Genomic DNA, 19,183 nt, shown 5'->3' on the forward strand with positions numbered 1-19,183 from the left:
ATACAATCAGCCCTCCATGTTTGCTGGAGTTAGGGATGCAGGAACCCTGGGGAAACCATTAATATTTGATGTATGAGGGACTCTAACTTTGTGCAGGAGATAGGACGTAATGACTTTGGGATTGTTCCTAGCCATATGATTCCTCCAGACTACCCATCCCTGAACACAGAAGGGCTTCTTAGAATAAAAAAGAATGATGCAGGTTTTCTTTCTCACAGGTGTCACTGGTTAGCTTAACTGCAAATGCATTGGGTTATTCAGAACTTGGTGCCATTAAGTCCCTTCGGACACTGAGGGCTTTGAGACCTTTAAGAGCCTTGTCAAGATTTGAAGGGATGAGGGTAAGATGAAATGAGAGCAAAGCTGTTCCTAATTTAAATGCATGCTTAAATATAAGGAATGTTCCATGCATGCCATATAAGGAATGATAAATCCATGCAGAAATGCTGCCCTTCCATTTTATTGCATATTATTAATCAGTAATAGATAAGCAAAAGGCTTCATTAGCTCACCTTAAGCCTTACTCAATACCACACACTAGCTGTATGCATTTATATTACTTTACTTTCTAGCCAATGTGAGGAGTTTGTCATAAATGTATTTGAGCAGATGTGCTAACAGTGGTTCTAAAGGTGAGTACCTTTTATGTTGATTTGCTCCTGACAAAAAATACATAAATAAATAAATACGGGCAGTTGACAACTGGGTTTATGTCCTCATAAAATCAGTTTTGGTGTGTTGCTCTTATTTTATGGGGAATGCTGTGCTCCCAGTCAAAAATAACTGGGATAGCTATACAGGCTTCAGTTTAGGATTTCATTCAGTAGGTCAAATTTGATATTGCCAGGCCTCCAGAGAGGGGTATATTTTCTATTTGACGTAAGTGCTTAAATATATAATTATATAAGCACGATTAATTAATTATGCTCCATAGGCAGTTCATAAAACTCCAGTATTGTCTCATCAACTGGACTCAATCTGTTTAAATGGCTAATTAACCAGACACTTCAACTGACCTCCCCTTCCCAATTATAGCTTTCTATTAATTTCCATCGGCAAAGGTAATTCCAGCAAATGTGCAGCATTATCTACACAACCCATGCAATATTACATATTTGCTTTCTAGGGAAAGCAGGATCACCATTTAATCTCTACCGGAAACGTTCCTTACACTATATCCCTGTTTCCTTCTCTTCATTCCCATTACCGGATGATTCTTTGACTGCACTGACATCACCAGCAGAAACCCCAGAGGCACTTGGAGGCATTTATGTATCCACTGTATACAACCTGATCCAAACTGCATGTTGGTCGAACCTGTTATTTTTCAGTGAATGCCTTTTTGCCACTTCATGGAAACATAAGAGGAAACAGCTTTTGAATAATGTTAAAAGGAAACCTTTCTAGCGAGATGGGCAGCGGATAAACATGCTGCCCAAATAGTATTTAGATGTAAAGTCACGACAGAACCATGAAATGAAATTCAGATGACTGGAGCTCAGTTCCTCAAATTGTATCCATCAGGTTGCATATCTTTTCTTCAAAATTTCTACAAAGAAATATTGCAAATTGAAACTGACTCGATACATGAATTTCAGGTGCATCTAACCACCCCTTAATTTCAACAAATCCCTTTAAGCAAGAAATTCATGAATTGAGAAGTCAGCAGTGGAATAGGGTAAGAGCTGGTCAATTCCTGTAGTGTTCACGAACATTCATTCAGTTTTCAACTGACTGTTTGGTTTATCCATGTTCATACTTCTTTTTATTTACTATTCATGAACATTCTTGCAAATATGTTTCTGTTGGCACAAATGTTTCTGGAACTGTTGTCATTTGTACTCCTTTCTAAATCAACTTCAAGACTGGCGATGATGCTAAATGTTCATGTAATATGAGTACCAAGAATATGGCAATCTGAAAAAAAATTATTTCCATACACATCTGGTTCATAAGAAAAGAAAATATTATTATAATCAATTTCATTTGTTGTCATTTACAAGCAGTTTTCTGTTGCAATGATTCTGGCTAATACTATTCAAAAAGAACCAGGAGTTGTGTGTCCACAATATCAGCTATTTGCCATTTCTTAAGCATTTCCTCACATGTCAAAGGTTTCTATTGCTGGACCAAGGAGCCAAATAAATAACCTCTGATTCTCCCTAAACACAATGCCAACAATAAAAAAGATTCATCCCCAAATAAAGTGTGTAAACAGCTTACACAGAAAAAAATAGTTTGTTCAATCATTTGGCTAAAATTTAGGAAGAGGACATATTCACAGAAATCAGTGTTTGTTAATGGCTTTGTGAATAGGTAAAGACCTCACAGAAAACACATAATATTACAAGAAAGATTTAGTCTCGGTGAAGATTAAATTGGTAAAATGGGCCACTTTTTTTAAAAAAAAAATCTTAAAATAACCTTTTCAATCTTTTCTTATACTTACATTTTGACCTATTGTTCCCAAGCACAAGTTTTGGTTTACACATATTTGTATAAATGATACATTAAAATGTGGAGCTTTAAATTAACTTCATATGATTTCTCTATTCAAAAAATGGGTAAAATTATTCCTTCGCAGAAGACAAACCCAAGACCTAAGGACAACGTAAGTCTGTGAAATATAAGTCTCACATAATTTCCCTATATGGATGAGGGGAAATTTCATCAAAACAGAAGATTTTGACAATTCAATTCTGTTGTGTCATTTTGTTTTGATATAATTAAAAGTACATTTCAACCATTGTTAACTCCACATAGGTGCTAGAAGGCAAAGTAAACATGTGCTTTCATTTGAACGAAATATGCTTTAGATTGAGAGCAATATTCTAATCTCAGTACATGTAGATATATTCTACTTGTAAAATGAGATTTGAATATCCCCATTGCTTGATATTTATCATTTTAATACTCCCTGTAATGAAATGGTCTTGCGGTAGTTGAAAATATGTATACATGTAGAAAAATAAGTATCCATTGCTTTGCTAAATTTAGAGAATTGATTAGTAATAAAGCATGTGTTTATGTGTAAGTTCACTGGAGGAGAGCATGTTATGCGTGCTTGGTATATTTCTCTTGGAGCAGTAGAGCAGAAAAGAACTTTAAACTAAATAATCCACCCTGCAGTTTTAGTTTTGCATGTCTTATGCACATTTTTGGCTGATTGCTTTAAAGTTATATTTCAAATGTCCAGTCCAGTTTCTAATAGAGCAATCTAACAAGGAAATTGGTACAGTGACCATGACTTATACATAGCTTTTTTAAATACATCATTTTAAATACATTTACAGGTCCAATTGTTAAAATGTCTATGCATAGCTAATTTTCTTGATGTGAAAGATAGGGACCACTGATCCCCCCACCCCCCGAGTCCTTCCGCATATCATACCTTAAGTCATACTACTTTCAATCTTTTCAAAATATACTAGGGACATAATTACAAGAAATTGGGGTCACAAACTTACCCTTTGAGAACCTACAGTCCATACAATACACCAGGAAGCCACCACTGTCCAGCACTATTCCACCACGACAATAAAGTTGCTCTCCTCCACTTCGTTGCAGCCAGATTGCTCCTGTTTCTTCCTCAACCCTTGCCAAGACCTCATTGTAAGGCCTGCCAAGAGGAGGAACTGTAGTTTTGAAGTTAAAATCAGTTGGAGCTAAAAGTACCCTTCTTTATATGGAAGGCTGAGCAAGAAAAGTGAAAGGCTGTACACATCTATCCTGGGCGCAGGCACCACCTCTCAGCCCTCACTACTACAGTTAGTGGTGAAAAAGCATGCCAAACCCAATCCAACAATGTTCTTCCCTTTTGTAAGATCTTCTCTATTTTCTCTGGACTGTAGCTCTATGGGAGAGCACCTGCTTTCTATACAGAACATTCAGTTTCCAGCCCATGGCACTGCCATACAGTCTGGAAAGCCTATTATTTCTCAAAATCAATATTTCTTGGTGCATACATGAGGCCTATAGTGCAGTGGTTCCAACCCGTGGGTCCCTACAACTCCCAGAAATCCCAGCCAGTTTACCAACTGTTAGGATTTCTGGAAGTTGAAGGCCAAAACATCTGGGGACCCACAGGTTGAGAACCACTGCTATAGTGGATCCTGTGTACCATATTATACTAATTATAATTTTCTGCACAAGAGCTCACTGTTCTTTGGATTCTGCCCAAAGTTACTGTGGGAGGAACTTCACATCTCCTTACTAAAACAACTTTTATTTCTGTGAAATTTTGAAAGTAGAATTCTTGGAGAAAATTACTGATTTTCTCAGTAATTTATCAGATGAAACAGCATTTGAAAATAATAGATGGCCTACACTGATGTAGTTATAATCAGGCTTAATTATGATTCACCTAGTCCCATTGATTTTATGAATCTGTTCCAAGTTTGAATACCATTCTGATTCAAATTTCAGGTTTAGAACCCTTTCATCAAGAAGGCTGGAATCCTTAACTCACTTCCTTTGGAGTAAACTCCATTTAATGTAATGGGAATTACTTTTGAGTAGACATAATTAGGATTACACTACAAAATTATATTTAGAATTTAGATCCTCATCTAATATTGCAAACTTTTAACTATGACCAACTTGTCATATCCAGATCAAAAAATTGATCCAAAAATGTGTATGTTTTTTAAAGGACTTCTTGATCTAGACACTTATTATGAAATTATGAATATTTCATTTCATTTTAATGCCAAAGGAAATTTCAGCTGCAGGGTTTTAGATTTAACTAGATTTATGAACATGTGTTTTTCCTGCTTGTGCAGACAACAGCAGCAGCAGTAGCAACAACATAGTTATCTAGCTGTTCTCCGAGGCGCTTTCCTTCCTCAGTCCTCCCTCCCTCCAGCCTTGAAGAGCCTTTCCTTCCTTTCCTTCACTGTATTTTAAGTTTATAAAGACTTAAAATAGTGTATGACTACTAAAATAATGTATAAATATTAAAATAAATATAGCGTCCCTACATCGCGGTTTTTCACTTATTGGGGAACGTAACCCCCGCAATAAGTGAGGGAGCACTGTACTGTTCTCAAACGTTACCACATGACTGGCACAGCAGTACTCACAGTTTAGAAATAATGAAAGCAAGGTTTTACCTTAGAAGGCCCTCCCATCTCTGAATGACCCTATTGAGATCCCTGAAAGTATAGGAACTTCTACCAGTTGCATTATCTATGCAAGCTTGAAGAAGATCACAACAAACAAAAACTTGGATCATGACAACATCCAAAGAACAGAGGAATATAGCTACAAGGGAAATGAGGAAAGAAAGGGGATGTCATGATTGAACAGTTTTGTGGGAAAGACCATAATTGATCTACTTTGATTAGCTTGGCTTGAAACCAAGTTTTTGAAGAAGTTCAACATATAACTTATCTGAAGAACAGAAAAATAACTTTAAAAGTTATACTGACTTCAAAGAGGTTCAACCAGTTCTAGCTACTATTTTAAAAATTTCAGATAGGGACAAAGATTCTTAGATGCAAAAAAAGACCATGACTGGCAGGATGTACACTCTAGGTGATACTCAAATGTTTTTTTTCATAGTACTGATCCATTTATTGTATTACTTCCCCAATAACTATGTGTACTAGTTTGTCCTGTGTTAATATATCACATGCATCTTTCCTTCATGTCTGTGTTGAAAGAAAAGTTATATGCTGTCCAAACTGGTGGATATAGATTTGCAATTTTATTTTGTGTAGGGACAACCCCTTATCCCAGTATATCGCACAACATTAAAGTGTTTCTGTCAACTTTCAAATGATTTTTTTCACAGTTTGATGGACTTTTAAAAAGTACTCAATTATCATTCAGAGAACAAAAAAGGCACTGTTTCATTATCCAGGTGGAGGCAAAATGGGGGCACTCGACAGAGAAGCATAGTCCATTTTAGCGGGTGGGGTGAAAACCATTTTCCCCGTTTTTGCTGGTTATTCCCCGCCCCCTTCCCATGTCATACATGAGGGTTGTTTCCACAACCGCAACATGGGTGGTGGAAATAACAGGAAAATGGGGGGAAACAAATTTGCTCCTTTAACCCCTCTCTCCCCTATAAAATTGACTATCCTTCTCTGTCTAGCGCCCTCCCCTTTTGGTCTCTGCCCAAATAATGGAACTGTCCCCCTCCCCCCAAAAAAACCATATTACTCCTATAGCGTATTACTCCTATAGCATATTACTCCTATAGCTACATTTTAAAAATAAAATGTGAAATGTAAACAGTTAATTTTAGTTTTTCACACACTAAAATGCTACAAGGCATTGGCCTGTGGTACAAAGCAAACCTATGTTCCATAACTATGAAAAAATATGACTTACACAGAAAAAGGAATCAAGTTATACCTCTTTACAGTTTTTACTGTAACTTAATTATGTCTTAACTAATAAAATGATTTTTTAAAATAATGTATTATTTGTAACAAGTTATTTCCAGAGCTTGTTAGAGACAGTCTCTGTGTTGGTCCCAGATCCCAAAGACCTTCTATGATCATTACTTGAATACTGCGGTACTGACAATAATATCTGCAGCTGCCTTCACAATCTGGAAGATTTACATCAGCATTTAATTCTTGGATGCTGATGTATTCTGAAAAGGCTATTTCACTCTTTCTATTCCTGAGAGTGGAAAAGTAAAATGATACAGAACCTAAGAAAGTAGTAATGTCCCTACCGTAAGTGAGATCTGTCAACTTTTTCAAGCAGCAAGTGCTCCTAGCTAAACTCCTTGGATAGTCTGTTAATTGGATGGCTATATACCGTAATTCCTAGATTTTGCTTTTAAAAGATTACAATGTTGAGATGGACTGCAGTGATTATGAGCAGCATTACTCTGAATAGGATGGTTGCTCATTCCCTTCAGGACAAACTCCCCCATGCTTCTCCAGATGTGTTGGACTACAATTTCTGTCAACCTCTGTTTAGCCATTCTGATTTAGTTTGTAGAATTGTAGCTAACACAAATGGATACATAAAGAAGCCCTTTCCTTACCACAAAGCACCCTCAGACAACAGTATTGATATCATACATAGAGATCAGTTCAAGGAGTGATTTTGATATTACTTTTTTAAAAAAAGCTGTGAAGAATTAAACACCCTTTCAACGCCAAGGTGCTTTGCTGTTGTAGTAAACATGTTTGTCAGAGATTTAATTGGCTGACATGACAGCTATAACTGCTGTGAGTTTTTTAACTTTTCAGAGAAAAAATTGACATTGAACAGTAGGAACCTTTCATAAAATAAAACGTTAGGCTATCAAAAGAATACAATGGTCAAATGTTACTGAAATACGGTAGAAGCACAGACTGACATTTGTAAAATAGTTAACCTTAAATAAACCCCAAATGTGTAGGTTTCTTTAAATGTATTCCTCAACTGCATGGAAATTGCCAATAAATCTAATACATCTGTTTCTACTTCTCAGGACCCTTCCAGACAGGCCCTACATCCCTGGATCTGATCCCAGGTTTTCTGTTTATCCCAGATTATCTGGCAGTGTGGACACATGTAATCCAATTTAAAGCAGAAAACCTGGGATTAGATACAGGGATATATTAGGGCTATCTGAAAGGGCTCTCAGTCCAACAGCACTGTAGAGCCCTTAAGCAAATATTAAAACCTCACCAGTTGGTGAAAACAGTATGGCAGAAAGGCTTTGGTTTCTTCTCACTATCACTGCAAAACAGCATTTCCAAAAGGGTCTCACAAATACAGATTTCGCTAGTCTTGTTGTACTCTACAGGACAGGATCCATGCTATTCAGCAGAGAGAATGAAATATGTTCCTTGCTTAAATATTAATACTAGACTTTCCTTTTCACCAAATGCTACAGTGGTTGTGAACAGGGCACAAACCCTGTGATCCAGGAATCCTCCCCTTTTCTGAGAAAAAAGTCCTTCTTATAACAAGTGCCTTTGATTCAGCTTAAGCTCCCTGTAATAGAAGAAGTCCAATTCCATGGATTCTCTGTTACAGCTCCCCTATTCCTACTAAAGATACTCTTGGGAGTCTGCCAGGGGAAAGTAATATCTGTAGCCCCAGATAACACACTTCCCATAAGTGGCACACTTTGCAAAAGATCTTAGGATTCGGTTTCATAGAATCATAGAGTTGGAAGAGGCCTCGTGGGCCATCCAGTCCAACCCCCCAGCCAAAAAGAAGGAAAACTGCATTCAAAGCACCCCTGACAAATGGCCACCCAGCCTTTTTAAAAACCTCCAAAGAAGGAGCCTCTACCACATTCTTACATTTCTTCATGGCATTCCTTTTTTGCCATGTATTAGTAGGTAAACACAAAGACATCGTATTCAGGCAACTGGGGTAGTATTTTGATTTATTCTGCATTCAAATGCTGTTGACCTTTAAGTTCTACTACCACCCCTTTATCGATTTCGGAATATGTCGTTCATTTATTTTTAAGCAAAATATTTCACCGAGAAGGAATTCATTTGCTTAATAAAGACTGGAGCTTGAAATAAAATATGTGATTGTTTAGATAAGCACATATGCTAAATCGTCTGGCTTTCTTACGCAAAGAAATAATCTTCATAATAACAAGAATAATGCATGGTTAAGTGTACTCCTTGAAATGTGTACTAATTCTTGACTTGCTTTCCTTTGTAACTTTTTTTTTACATTTCTATTTTTATTTACACAACGATTATGCAATCCTTTCAGTTCATAAGGAATAATTTATTTCCTTTTTATATTTTGGTTTCCTGTATAAATATTTTAACATATATCTCTTTTCTTTGCAGAGATCAACAATCTTCATGTTGCTATTATAAGGTTTATTTTTCATTTTGATTTTATTTAGATATTTTAGTTTTTTCCATCTTTGTTGTCTTGTTGAGTATATAAATGTTTGCAGTTTTTTAAAAAATGATGTTTTTTTAACCCTGTTGCCATCAAAATTATGAGTAACCATTTGCTTTAGTTTAAAAAGTAGAACAGTCATACATTGATGCAACAGAGTAATTACATTACTGCTATTATGTATTCTTACACTGTCTTTTCCCCTCCTCTATTTCTGTACTAGGTGGTTGTGAATGCCCTTCTTGGAGCAATTCCATCCATTATGAACGTGCTTCTTGTTTGTCTCATATTCTGGCTAATTTTCAGCATCATGGGAGTAAATCTGTTTGCTGGCAAATTCTACCACTGTATTAACACAACAACCGGGGAGATGTTCCCAATTGATGTAGTTAACAATAGCACTCAGTGTAAAGAGCTCATAGAAGCAAATGAAACGGCCAGATGGAAAAACGTGAAGGTTAACTTTGATAATGTAGGATTTGGGTATCTTTCCTTGCTGCAAGTAGTAAGTGAATATTCTTTAGAATACAATGTTGATTCCATTTTGTGTCACAGTCTGATTTGATGCACGTTTCATTGAGCTTAATATTCCATTCATTTTACTATAAATTATGCATAGAATTGAACCCTTACAAACAAGTCATACCAGATCACATATGTGTTCCTGTTTGTTTAGCTTTACAGAGGTTGAGAGAATGTTTTTGTTTTTTTTCAAACACTGTCACCCATTTCCCTTCTGCAGTTTCAGATTCTTAACCCAGATTACTACATTAAGCACTATGGTTATGAACTCAGCAGCACTGAAAATAGGAGAAAAATTTAGGATCCCATCTACATGGGGCAGAAATGGCAATGGTGATCCGGAGTGGAGTACTCCGGATCAGCATCCTGATAGTCCACATGGCTACACACTGAACCAGCCCACCTTGCATGCTCCTGAGCTTGCCTGTCAGCTGAATGATTTTTACACAACCCAGCAGCATCAGAACTGGTTTGGCACCACTCTTGACTTGTTCATGTTGAGCTGGCCTTTGCGGTTCCCACTGGGTGTGAATATTTATTTATATACTATGTTTATATACCGCCTTTCTCATCCCTGGGGGTCTCAAGATGGTTTACAACATATTAACGGCAAGAATTCAATGCCAATATACATATAATAAAATTAAATCACAATAACTAAATACTGACATATGACTGCAAATTAAAAAAACATTAAAACCACTAAACAATATGTAATAATAATAATAATAATAGTAATAATAATAATAAATAATAAACGTTATTTATACCCTGCAACCATCTCCCCAATGGGGACTCGGGGTGGCTTACATGAGGCCAAGCCCAAACAACAAATTACAGCAGAAAAGAAAACCAAAAATGCAAACAATAAACAACAACATCTTAATTACATAAAACATATGACTGCATAATGATATAAAATTACAATAAACACAATCACAGTGACAATGGGCAGCCTACATGTAATGATTAAAAGAGAAACTAATTAAAAACTGATTAAGAAACTCAGGTGAGATAAAGGAGAAGCAGGTTATTTGTGGAGAAGGGATCATTAAAACAGGGATTGTGTGTGTGGGGGGGACGGGGACGCATACTCCAATGACAGAACGTTGAGGCTAAGCAATATTGTGAGGTGTAAACACTATGACAAAGCATTAAAAACGTCTTAATATAAATATGGCAGCGTTCATATTTATAGAGTCTATAATGATACTAGTCAGAGCATTGAAATGATGTGAGAGAGGGGGGAGGTATTTCCCCTCTCCCTTCTCTGATAATCTTGCCACGCCGGCTAGCATCATTACAGGTGTCGAGGGATGAACATCATAATATTCATGCCTGGCAGGCATTGTAAAAGTCAGCTCAACAGGGCAAGCTAGGCCCCGTGCCATTCTTGGGCTGTCCAAGCCTGGAGAATGTGGAATAAAAGTGTAAATTATTTATGCTGGCCAAAATGGGAAGCTCCAGGAAATCCCACTGCTTTTCCCAACATGAGTCAAACTTGCATTAAAAGGCCTTTTCCTGCATTACAGCAAACGGACTCTGTGTCTTTTGGCCACGATGGAGTCCACCCTCAACCCAAGTCATTTGGCTCATGCAGATGGCCCTCAGTGTTCTGTCACAGGAACTGAACTGCATTATCTGGAACATAAATCATCTAATTCAGTGTTTCTCAACCTGTGAACCCCCATATATTTTGGCCTTCAACTCCCAGAAATCCTAACAGCTGGTAAACTGGCTGGGATTTCTGGGAGTTGTAGGCCAAAACACCTGGGGACCCATAGGTTGAGAACCACTGAACTAATTTCTTTGGCTGACACTAGCAAAGATTTTGCATTTATCACTTTTTATGTGATAACCACTATATTTAACTTGAATGGCTGCATACAACCGATTGGCAATGAATATTCTCCTGTGGAGAGATGTTACACTTTGCTGTGTGTTTGCTTTTTCCCTAACTCTTTGCATGTAGAATGAACATGGAAGATTCTTACGAGACCAGGCATAAGAATAAATATTTGATGGGGTTACTAGATTTTCTCTTGTCATTTCCTCTAGAAAACATTTTTTTCCATAAACAGGTCTTGTTAGTCCTGTAAAAAATCCTTTTTTCTGGCAGTTTTCAAAATATATTCTTTAAAAAGGAGTAAGGAAGGAATAGGAGCCTCTAGGGGCGCAGTGGGTTAAACCGCTGAGCTGCTGAACTTGCTGGCCAAAAACTTGGTGGTTCAAATTTGGAGAGTGGGATGAGCTCCTGCTGTTAGGCTCAGTTTTTGCCAACCTAGCAGTTCGAAAACATGCAAATGTGAGTAGATCAGTAGGTACCGCTTCGGGGGAAAGGTAATGGTGCTCCATGCAGTCATGCCACATTACCTTGGAGGCATCTACAGACAAAGCCTTTGCTTAGAAATGGAGATGAGCACCAACCCCCAGAGTCAGACATGACTAGACTTAATGTCAAAGGGAAACCTTTATCTTTACCTTAATGAATGAATATTACAAAAGTAACGCAACAAACAAGATAGAAGTTACTTCATTATTGTAATGAGGAACTACTGGTAGTTCCTTTCAAATATGACTTCTAAAGTCCCTGTAGGGAAAATTGGGAGTTGGGGAAAAGCAACACAAGAGTTATTTTGAAAATGCCAATAACAAAATGTGTTCCCCTCAATTCAGTAGTGAAAACCTTTATGAATCACATGATCAGACTTGGCATTCATTCTTAAGCAACAATTTGATCAACAACAAAAAAAATTAAGCAATTAAAATTATTAGTGGTTATGGTAGTGGATGCAATTTAAAATCTCAATTGTTTTACATAATCAAATATATTTTCAAATATAATATTCCAAACTTGGTCTTACTGAATCTAATCTCAATAAATGTGCCCTGTTATGCCCTAAATGTCTGGATCAAAATTGATAAAAAGCAAACCTTTAAGTGTCAGGCACTTTTCTTTTTAATTCTATAGAGTGATCACCAGGTATTGCTGCTGTAATGTTGTGTTGTTTATAAAAAGTGTAATACAAAATAGTGTTCTAAGATCAGTTTTATATGTTAACCCTTTTTTTTTGGATACAGGCTACATTTAAAGGATGGATGGATATTATGTATGCAGCAATTGATTCAAGAAATGTAAGCAGCTTTTATAACTTTTGAGAGTCATTACATTTTTGTGAGACATACCTAGCATGAATTAAAATATTACAATGTTTTTGTTCTGATTAAATAATTTTTGTTGTTATATTATAATCAATGAATCTGGCAATTAAAAATTCAACATAGGGCTAGCAGAGTGTGCCAATGAAGTTTCATTGGTTTCTCCGCATGCACAGGCACTTCATCTTCTGGTCCTTACATAATATTATTGAATAACTACCTTGTACAACTGGTTGCAGAAGTTGTTCATCTGGAAAATGTCTTTGATCTCTAATTTGCACAAGAACTAAGTGATCACAACACTATCTGCACCAGTGAAATGAAACCATTATAAATGTGGCATAATCCTGCAGAGATGTACATTAAATCAATGTGAACTTGCAAGATTTTTTAACCAAGTATTTTGGACCTTTTGCTTGTTTTGTAGGTAGGTCAGCAGCCTCAATATGAGGACAACCTTTATATGTATCTTTACTTTGTTATCTTCATCATCTTTGGATCGTTCTTCACTTTGAATCTGTTCATTGGTGTCATCATTGATAACTTCAATCAGCAAAAAAAGAAGATAAGTATTTACCTGGATTACTGTAAAATGCATGGATTACTGTAAAATTACGTATGACCGACATATCCTCAAGCATATGCAAGAGGCAATAGAAATTGCCTTTTCTTAGTTAAAAGGAAGAAAATAAATTGTGGCTTGCTGAAAGGCATTGGGGCTGCAGTGGCACAGCAGGTTAAACTGCTAAGGAGCAGAACTTCCTGACTGGAAGGTTGGCAGTTCGAATCTGCAGAGTGGGGTGAGCTCCCATTGCTAGCCCCAGCTTCTGCCAACCTAGCCATTTGAAAGCATGCAAATGTGAGTAGATCAAAAGGCACCACTTTGGTGGGAAGGGCACCCCATGCAGTCATGCCAGCCACATGACCTAGGAGATGTCTACAAACAATGTTGGCTCTTTGGCTTAGAAATTGAGATAAGCGCCGCCCCCCAGATTGGAGTTGACTAGACGTAAAGTCAAGGGGAAACCTTGAGCTTTACCTTACTGAAAGGCACTGAGTGTTTAATTCTGTTTCCATCAATATCTACAAATCAAATGGACAACTGGTATCTACCAGGATCTTCCATGAATACCATGATCCATGGATGCTCAAGTCCTATTATATACAATAGTGTAGGGTGTTCCTTATATATAATGGCAAAATTAAAGTCTACATTTTGGATTTTAAAAATATTTTAAAGTCACAGTTGATTAAATCTGTGAATACAATTTTCTATTTACAAGATTTCTTTTATGCTAATCTTAATGGATTCCGCAGGTTAGGTTGCTATAAATCCAGAAGTGCTTTAGTCGTAAGGACTCACTGGCCCAATTATTTATTTTAGGTTGATTATGAATTCAACAGAAATAGGGTTTAAAATGCAAATATATTTAAAGGCTCTATGAGAATATGATTGTAACCAATCTTCATGTCATGCCTTTACTTTGGAGGTCAAGACATCTTTATGACAGAAGAACAGAAAAAGTACTACAATGCAATGAAAAAACTGGGGTCTAAAAAGCCTCAGAAACCCATACCTAGACCTGGGGTACGTGAAATTTCACAATATATTATACATTGAAAATTCAATTTTGCAAAAGAGAAAATGAAGTGTGGAGTTTGTTTGGCTGCCTGCTGATTGTGGATGTTAGTCAATATTTAGTTATATTTAAATATGTTTTTGTTCCTTCTGAACTGCATGCATGCATCCCTGGACATATAATTGCTCTCTACTTGTACAAGTTGGAATTAACTTAATTGTGTTTACTTAAATACCATCCCTTCTCTTTTTATACTTTAGAACAAATACCAAGGTGTGGTCTTTGATTTTGTGACGAGACAAGTATTTGACATCAGTATTATGATTCTTATCTGCCTTAATATGATCACTATGATGGTAGAAACAGATGATCAAAGTCAACAAACAGAAGAAGTTCTATATCGTATCAACCTGATATTCATTGTCCTCTTCACCGGAGAATGTGTTCTCAAGCTAATTTCACTGCGTTACTATTATTTCACCATTGGATGGAACATTTTTGATTTTGTGGTTGTCATCCTCTCCATTGTAGGTAAGATGCATTCTAAATAAAATGAGTCACATGTCAAAATTAGTTTAAAATGTCTAATGCTTGCTCTACTTCCAGCCAGTATAGCCCTCAACAACATTCATTTTCTAACCATAGCAACACCTGTTGAATGACTCCATGTGTCTTCATTGTATAAGATCACTACCAGATTGAAGTCCAAAGAAAATAGCACACAAATCAGAAACAATTATAACTTGTAAGCCGCTCTGAGTCCCCTTCGGGGTGAGAAGGGTAGCATATAAATGTAGTAAATAAACAAATAAATAGCCACGTCTAGTCTACTTCTATTTATATATGCAATAGGCCTGTGCCACCAGTGAAAAAAATGTTTCAATACTCATTACAAAATTAGGGGGTGGGAATAAATAGTTTCTAAAGTGTTTCTAAAGTTTCTAAAGTGTTTTTGAAATTGGATGGGATCTGTATTGTAACTATAACAAGTTGACTACTTTTTAATTACTTTTAAGTAATTGTGTCAATTGGGAAAATTCAGTGGCTCCTTTCTCCCTCATTGTTAAAGCTATTGACATGAAATTTGCTATGATTATAAAACACATTTATCACTGTTAGCCCATCAAGTTTTGGAATCTTGCACTCATCCACAGATTTTTGGGAAATTTTCAATTTTTTTTACAAACTACATTAAAAAAAACTACAAGAGCTATCTCCTTGAATTTTGTATACCACGAAACAACATAACAGGGGATCATTCCCCCCAAGTTTTAGAAATATTTATATATCTACTGATTATCTACAGATTAGTATCTGTTTAAATCAGCTGCTGGATTGTTGGATGTAGGATTGTAGCCATGGTTCTTGAAAGCTCATTGAAATGAAAGAAGTAAGTGAAACTAATTCAGTGATAATTTAAAAAATGGGACCTAACTGTTTTATTTTATTGTCAATAGGTATGTTCCTAGCAGAGATTATTGAGAAATACTTTGTGTCACCCACCTTGTTCCGTGTAATCCGACTTGCCAGGATCGGCCGGATCCTGCGTCTCATCAAGGGGGCTAAAGGGATCCGCACCCTGCTCTTTGCCTTGATGATGTCTCTCCCTGCCTTGTTCAACATTGGCCTCCTCCTTTTCCTTGTCATGTTCATCTACGCAATCTTTGGGATGTCCAACTTTGCCTACGTGAAGAGAGAAGTTGGAATCGATGACATGTTCAACTTTGAAACTTTTGGCAACAGCATGATCTGCCTTTTCATGATCACCACCTCAGCAGGCTGGGATGGCCTCCTGGCCCCCATTCTCAACAGTGGGGCCCCAGATTGTGACCCTAAAAAACACCATCCGGGAAGCTCAGTCAAAGGAGACTGTGGCAATCCTTCTGTTGGGATTTTCTTCTTTGTCAGTTACATCATTATATCTTTTTTAGTTGTAGTGAACATGTACATTGCTGTCATTTTGGAGAACTTTGGGGTGGCAACTGAAGAAAGTGGTGAACCTTTGAGTGAGGATGACTTTGAGATGTTCTATGAGGTCTGGGAAAAGTTTGACCCAGATGCAACTCAGTTTATGGAATTTGAAAAACTCTCAGAGTTTGCAGCTGCTCTGGAGCCTCCTCTTCATTTACCAAAGCCAAACAAGGTTCAGCTTATTGCAATGGATCTGCCCATGGTAAGTGGGGACAGGATTCACTGCCTTGACATTTTGTTTGCTTTCACAAAACGTGTTCTAGGGGAAAGTGGAGAGATGGATGCTCTCCGCATCCAGATGGAAGAACGCTTTATGCAATCCAATCCTTCCAAAGCATCCTATGAGCCCATTACAACTACGTTGAAACGAAAGCAAGAAGAGCTGTCTGCTATTATCATCCAACGGGCTTACAGACGTTACCGCCTCAGACAAACAGTACAGCAAGCTTCATTTGTATATAAAAATAAAATAGAAGGAGGGGCTGGCCTGCGCCTCAAAGATGAAATCCTTATTGACAAGATCAATGAAAACTCATACACGGAAAAAACTGACCTCACCATGTCCACAGCCATTTGTCCACCATCCTATGATCGTGTAACCAAGCCCATTGAAGAAAAGCACGAAAGGGAAGGCAAAGATGTACAGAAGAAAAAATAAAAAATGCAAGTTAGATGTTCGGGTGACAAATTGTTTACAGCCTGTGTGAGTAATGTAGTTGGGTCAACAGGACTCCTCTAGGCGGTCTATGCCAAACAGACAGTTTTTACAAATATACTGTATCCTTAAGGTCAGTGCCTATAACAAGACAGCAACCCCTTGTCATCTACATGTGACTGTAAAACAGAATGGCAAGCGTGACAGGAGGTTACTGTTTTCCTTACCAGCTGACACTGCTGAAGAGGAGGGAGAAATGGCTAATCAGACTGTAGGGACCAGTAAAAGGGGTTGAAAAACTAAACACCTAGTAATTTTTGTGTGTTAAACATAAGACACTTAGTACAGTCAGTGTATCCACTGTTTGCATTTCAACTGCCACATTTGTCATCTTTTTACAAACTCTGTGTTGGTGGATTCCATCTTTATTTATTTATTTATTCCCTTTCTGTTTTCGATTCACACATTGTGACTATTTTTGTAGATGGGATTTATGTTGGGGAAGGGGATAAGTACTACTTTACCGGTATGAGGACCAGATGTTCTATTATATGACTCTCTCTCTCTTATATGCACACCAAAACGATTTGCATGGAGGCATGCTGCACTTATAGACCATGCATGTGGGGGGGAAAACATTACATCTCCAAGAGCAACAGGTTTTGAACAACTCTGTTAACGGCGAGGGAACACTCTGTGCTTGACAATAATTGTATTCATGTTGCATTACAACCAGACAAATCTCTATAATGCCTCTAACGTCCCCTCCAATCCCCAAAAGCAAAACAGGTGGATTCTTTTTTATATATAAACCTCAGCAAGAGCTGGAGTTGAAAACAGCCGGTTTCAAAAGTCCTTGTCAATTTTCCCCATACGGTATCTTTAAATCAACATGCCCTTTAAAACAACAACAACAACAATACCTGAATTGACCCAAACTCCTTTCTGAATTTGTTCTGCTTTGATCCTGCAGCGTTGTTTAGCCATCTTCAGCTCTCAGCCAGATTGCCAACGTATGTCTTTGGTGAAGAACCCTCTGTTGTGTAAATAGTAATTTTACCTGTGGTGCACGTTTGAGCAAACGAATAAACGACCTGAGCACATTTATTGCATCAAATATGTACCACGATAGGTTTAGTGTGCAAGCTTTCAACAGGTAACAACGATGTACTCTGTCCCATTTTAGATAGCTTGGATCCTATCAATGCATGTTGATATTGCCTATATTGCTCTTCCTTCAAGTGTCTGGAATCTTAAATATGGGAAGCCATATGACAGAGGTAAAGTGAGAAAAACAAAACAAAAACCCACCAAGTGTTCAACAAGACCTCATTCCCTCATATCATTAAGCAATATTTGCAGCTACTTGAGAGATTTTCCTTTGACGTTTTTAAATTTTCAGTGACAGCCAATCTCATGTATAGCCAGACTGTACAGACATGTTGCAAACTGCTAAACCTGTTGAAAATAATGTGGTTAGAAATTTTATAAGCCAATATAAATATTGTAAAAAAAATCATTTTATTTTATTTTGGAGCATTATGTACATAAACTAAGAAATGAATTTTATCTTACAATTGGCGTTGCAGCCTTTTGGGTTACATTGCGTTCAAAGCACTTTTTTTCCATGGAAGAACTACAGAAAACAAGAAACGAAGAAGAGACGGGTAATTGTAGCTTTCTGCTTTTTAAACTGTATTTGCAAACATTTTTCAAGGTGCAATAATTCAATCATTTGTGAAGGAAAGAGTCATGGTTTGCTTGCTTCCAAACAGCTATTCCTTGCAGTTGGAAGAGGATGCAATGTTTTGTTTCAATTTCTAGCAGTGCCTGCATCAGAAAATGTAGCCTTTTTTCCTTTAAAAGAACCATGTTTTCGGGTTTTTATTTCTGAGATTGCGTTGATTTGTTTGACTCCTGCTTTAATAGAACTGTTACGAATATATCTTGGGTCCACTGTATTTTTTCACAGACAGAATAGCGAAATTATATAACCAAACACACCAGGACATTTTATGTTTCTTACACGGGATATGTTACGTAGAGATTATTTCTTTTAATAAACTACCAACTTATACTGTATTGGTGAACTGCATGCAGGAAATGCTACTAATATTCTAAATTATGCTATACATCATTACTAATGTGCAAAAATAATAAAGATTAAATTTTTTATTGTAATTTCCTTGATTATTTTTCATATTATCTAGAATATTACATTCATTACCCAAGGTAAATAGGAACATGATTAAAGTAGCAATGCCAAGCAGGTTTACATGGAACAATGCTCCTCTGTTATCAAAGGCAGATCCTATCTCTGAATCATGTGCCCTCTTTATGGCATTTTGTATCTAACACTAGTGTTGCTGGCATTCAGGTCCTATTTATTTATTTATTTATTTATTATTCAAACTTATATGCCGCCACTCCCCTGGGGCTCGGAGCGGCTTACAAGAACAGGCTAAAA

The 19,183-nt window shown here is 37.0% G+C and overlaps 1 protein-coding gene across 7 annotated transcripts in view; it reads left to right on the forward strand.

Annotated features, from left to right (window-relative positions):
• LOC132776561 (sodium channel protein type 1 subunit alpha) overlaps nucleotides 1-18,897 on the forward strand; it is a 123,421-nt gene extending 104,524 nt beyond the window's left edge. For all 7 annotated transcript variants that reach the window (XM_067471912.1, XM_067471918.1, XM_067471928.1 and 4 more), the window contains 7 exons: nucleotides 219-341; nucleotides 9,053-9,334; nucleotides 12,433-12,486; nucleotides 12,938-13,075; nucleotides 13,994-14,098; nucleotides 14,351-14,621; nucleotides 15,548-18,897. In XM_067471912.1, coding sequence (XP_067328013.1) covers nucleotides 219-341; nucleotides 9,053-9,334; nucleotides 12,433-12,486; nucleotides 12,938-13,075; nucleotides 13,994-14,098; nucleotides 14,351-14,621; nucleotides 15,548-16,719 — 2,145 coding nt within the window. In that variant the 3' untranslated portion in view covers nucleotides 16,720-18,897. The remainder of the gene's footprint in view (nucleotides 1-218; nucleotides 342-9,052; nucleotides 9,335-12,432; nucleotides 12,487-12,937; nucleotides 13,076-13,993; nucleotides 14,099-14,350; nucleotides 14,622-15,547) is intronic.
• The last annotated feature ends 286 nt before the right edge of the window (nucleotides 18,898-19,183 follow it).

Source organism: Anolis sagrei, chromosome 1, assembly GCF_037176765.1.
Source record: "Anolis sagrei isolate rAnoSag1 chromosome 1, rAnoSag1.mat, whole genome shotgun sequence".
NCBI lineage: Eukaryota > Metazoa > Chordata > Lepidosauria > Squamata > Dactyloidae > Anolis > Anolis sagrei.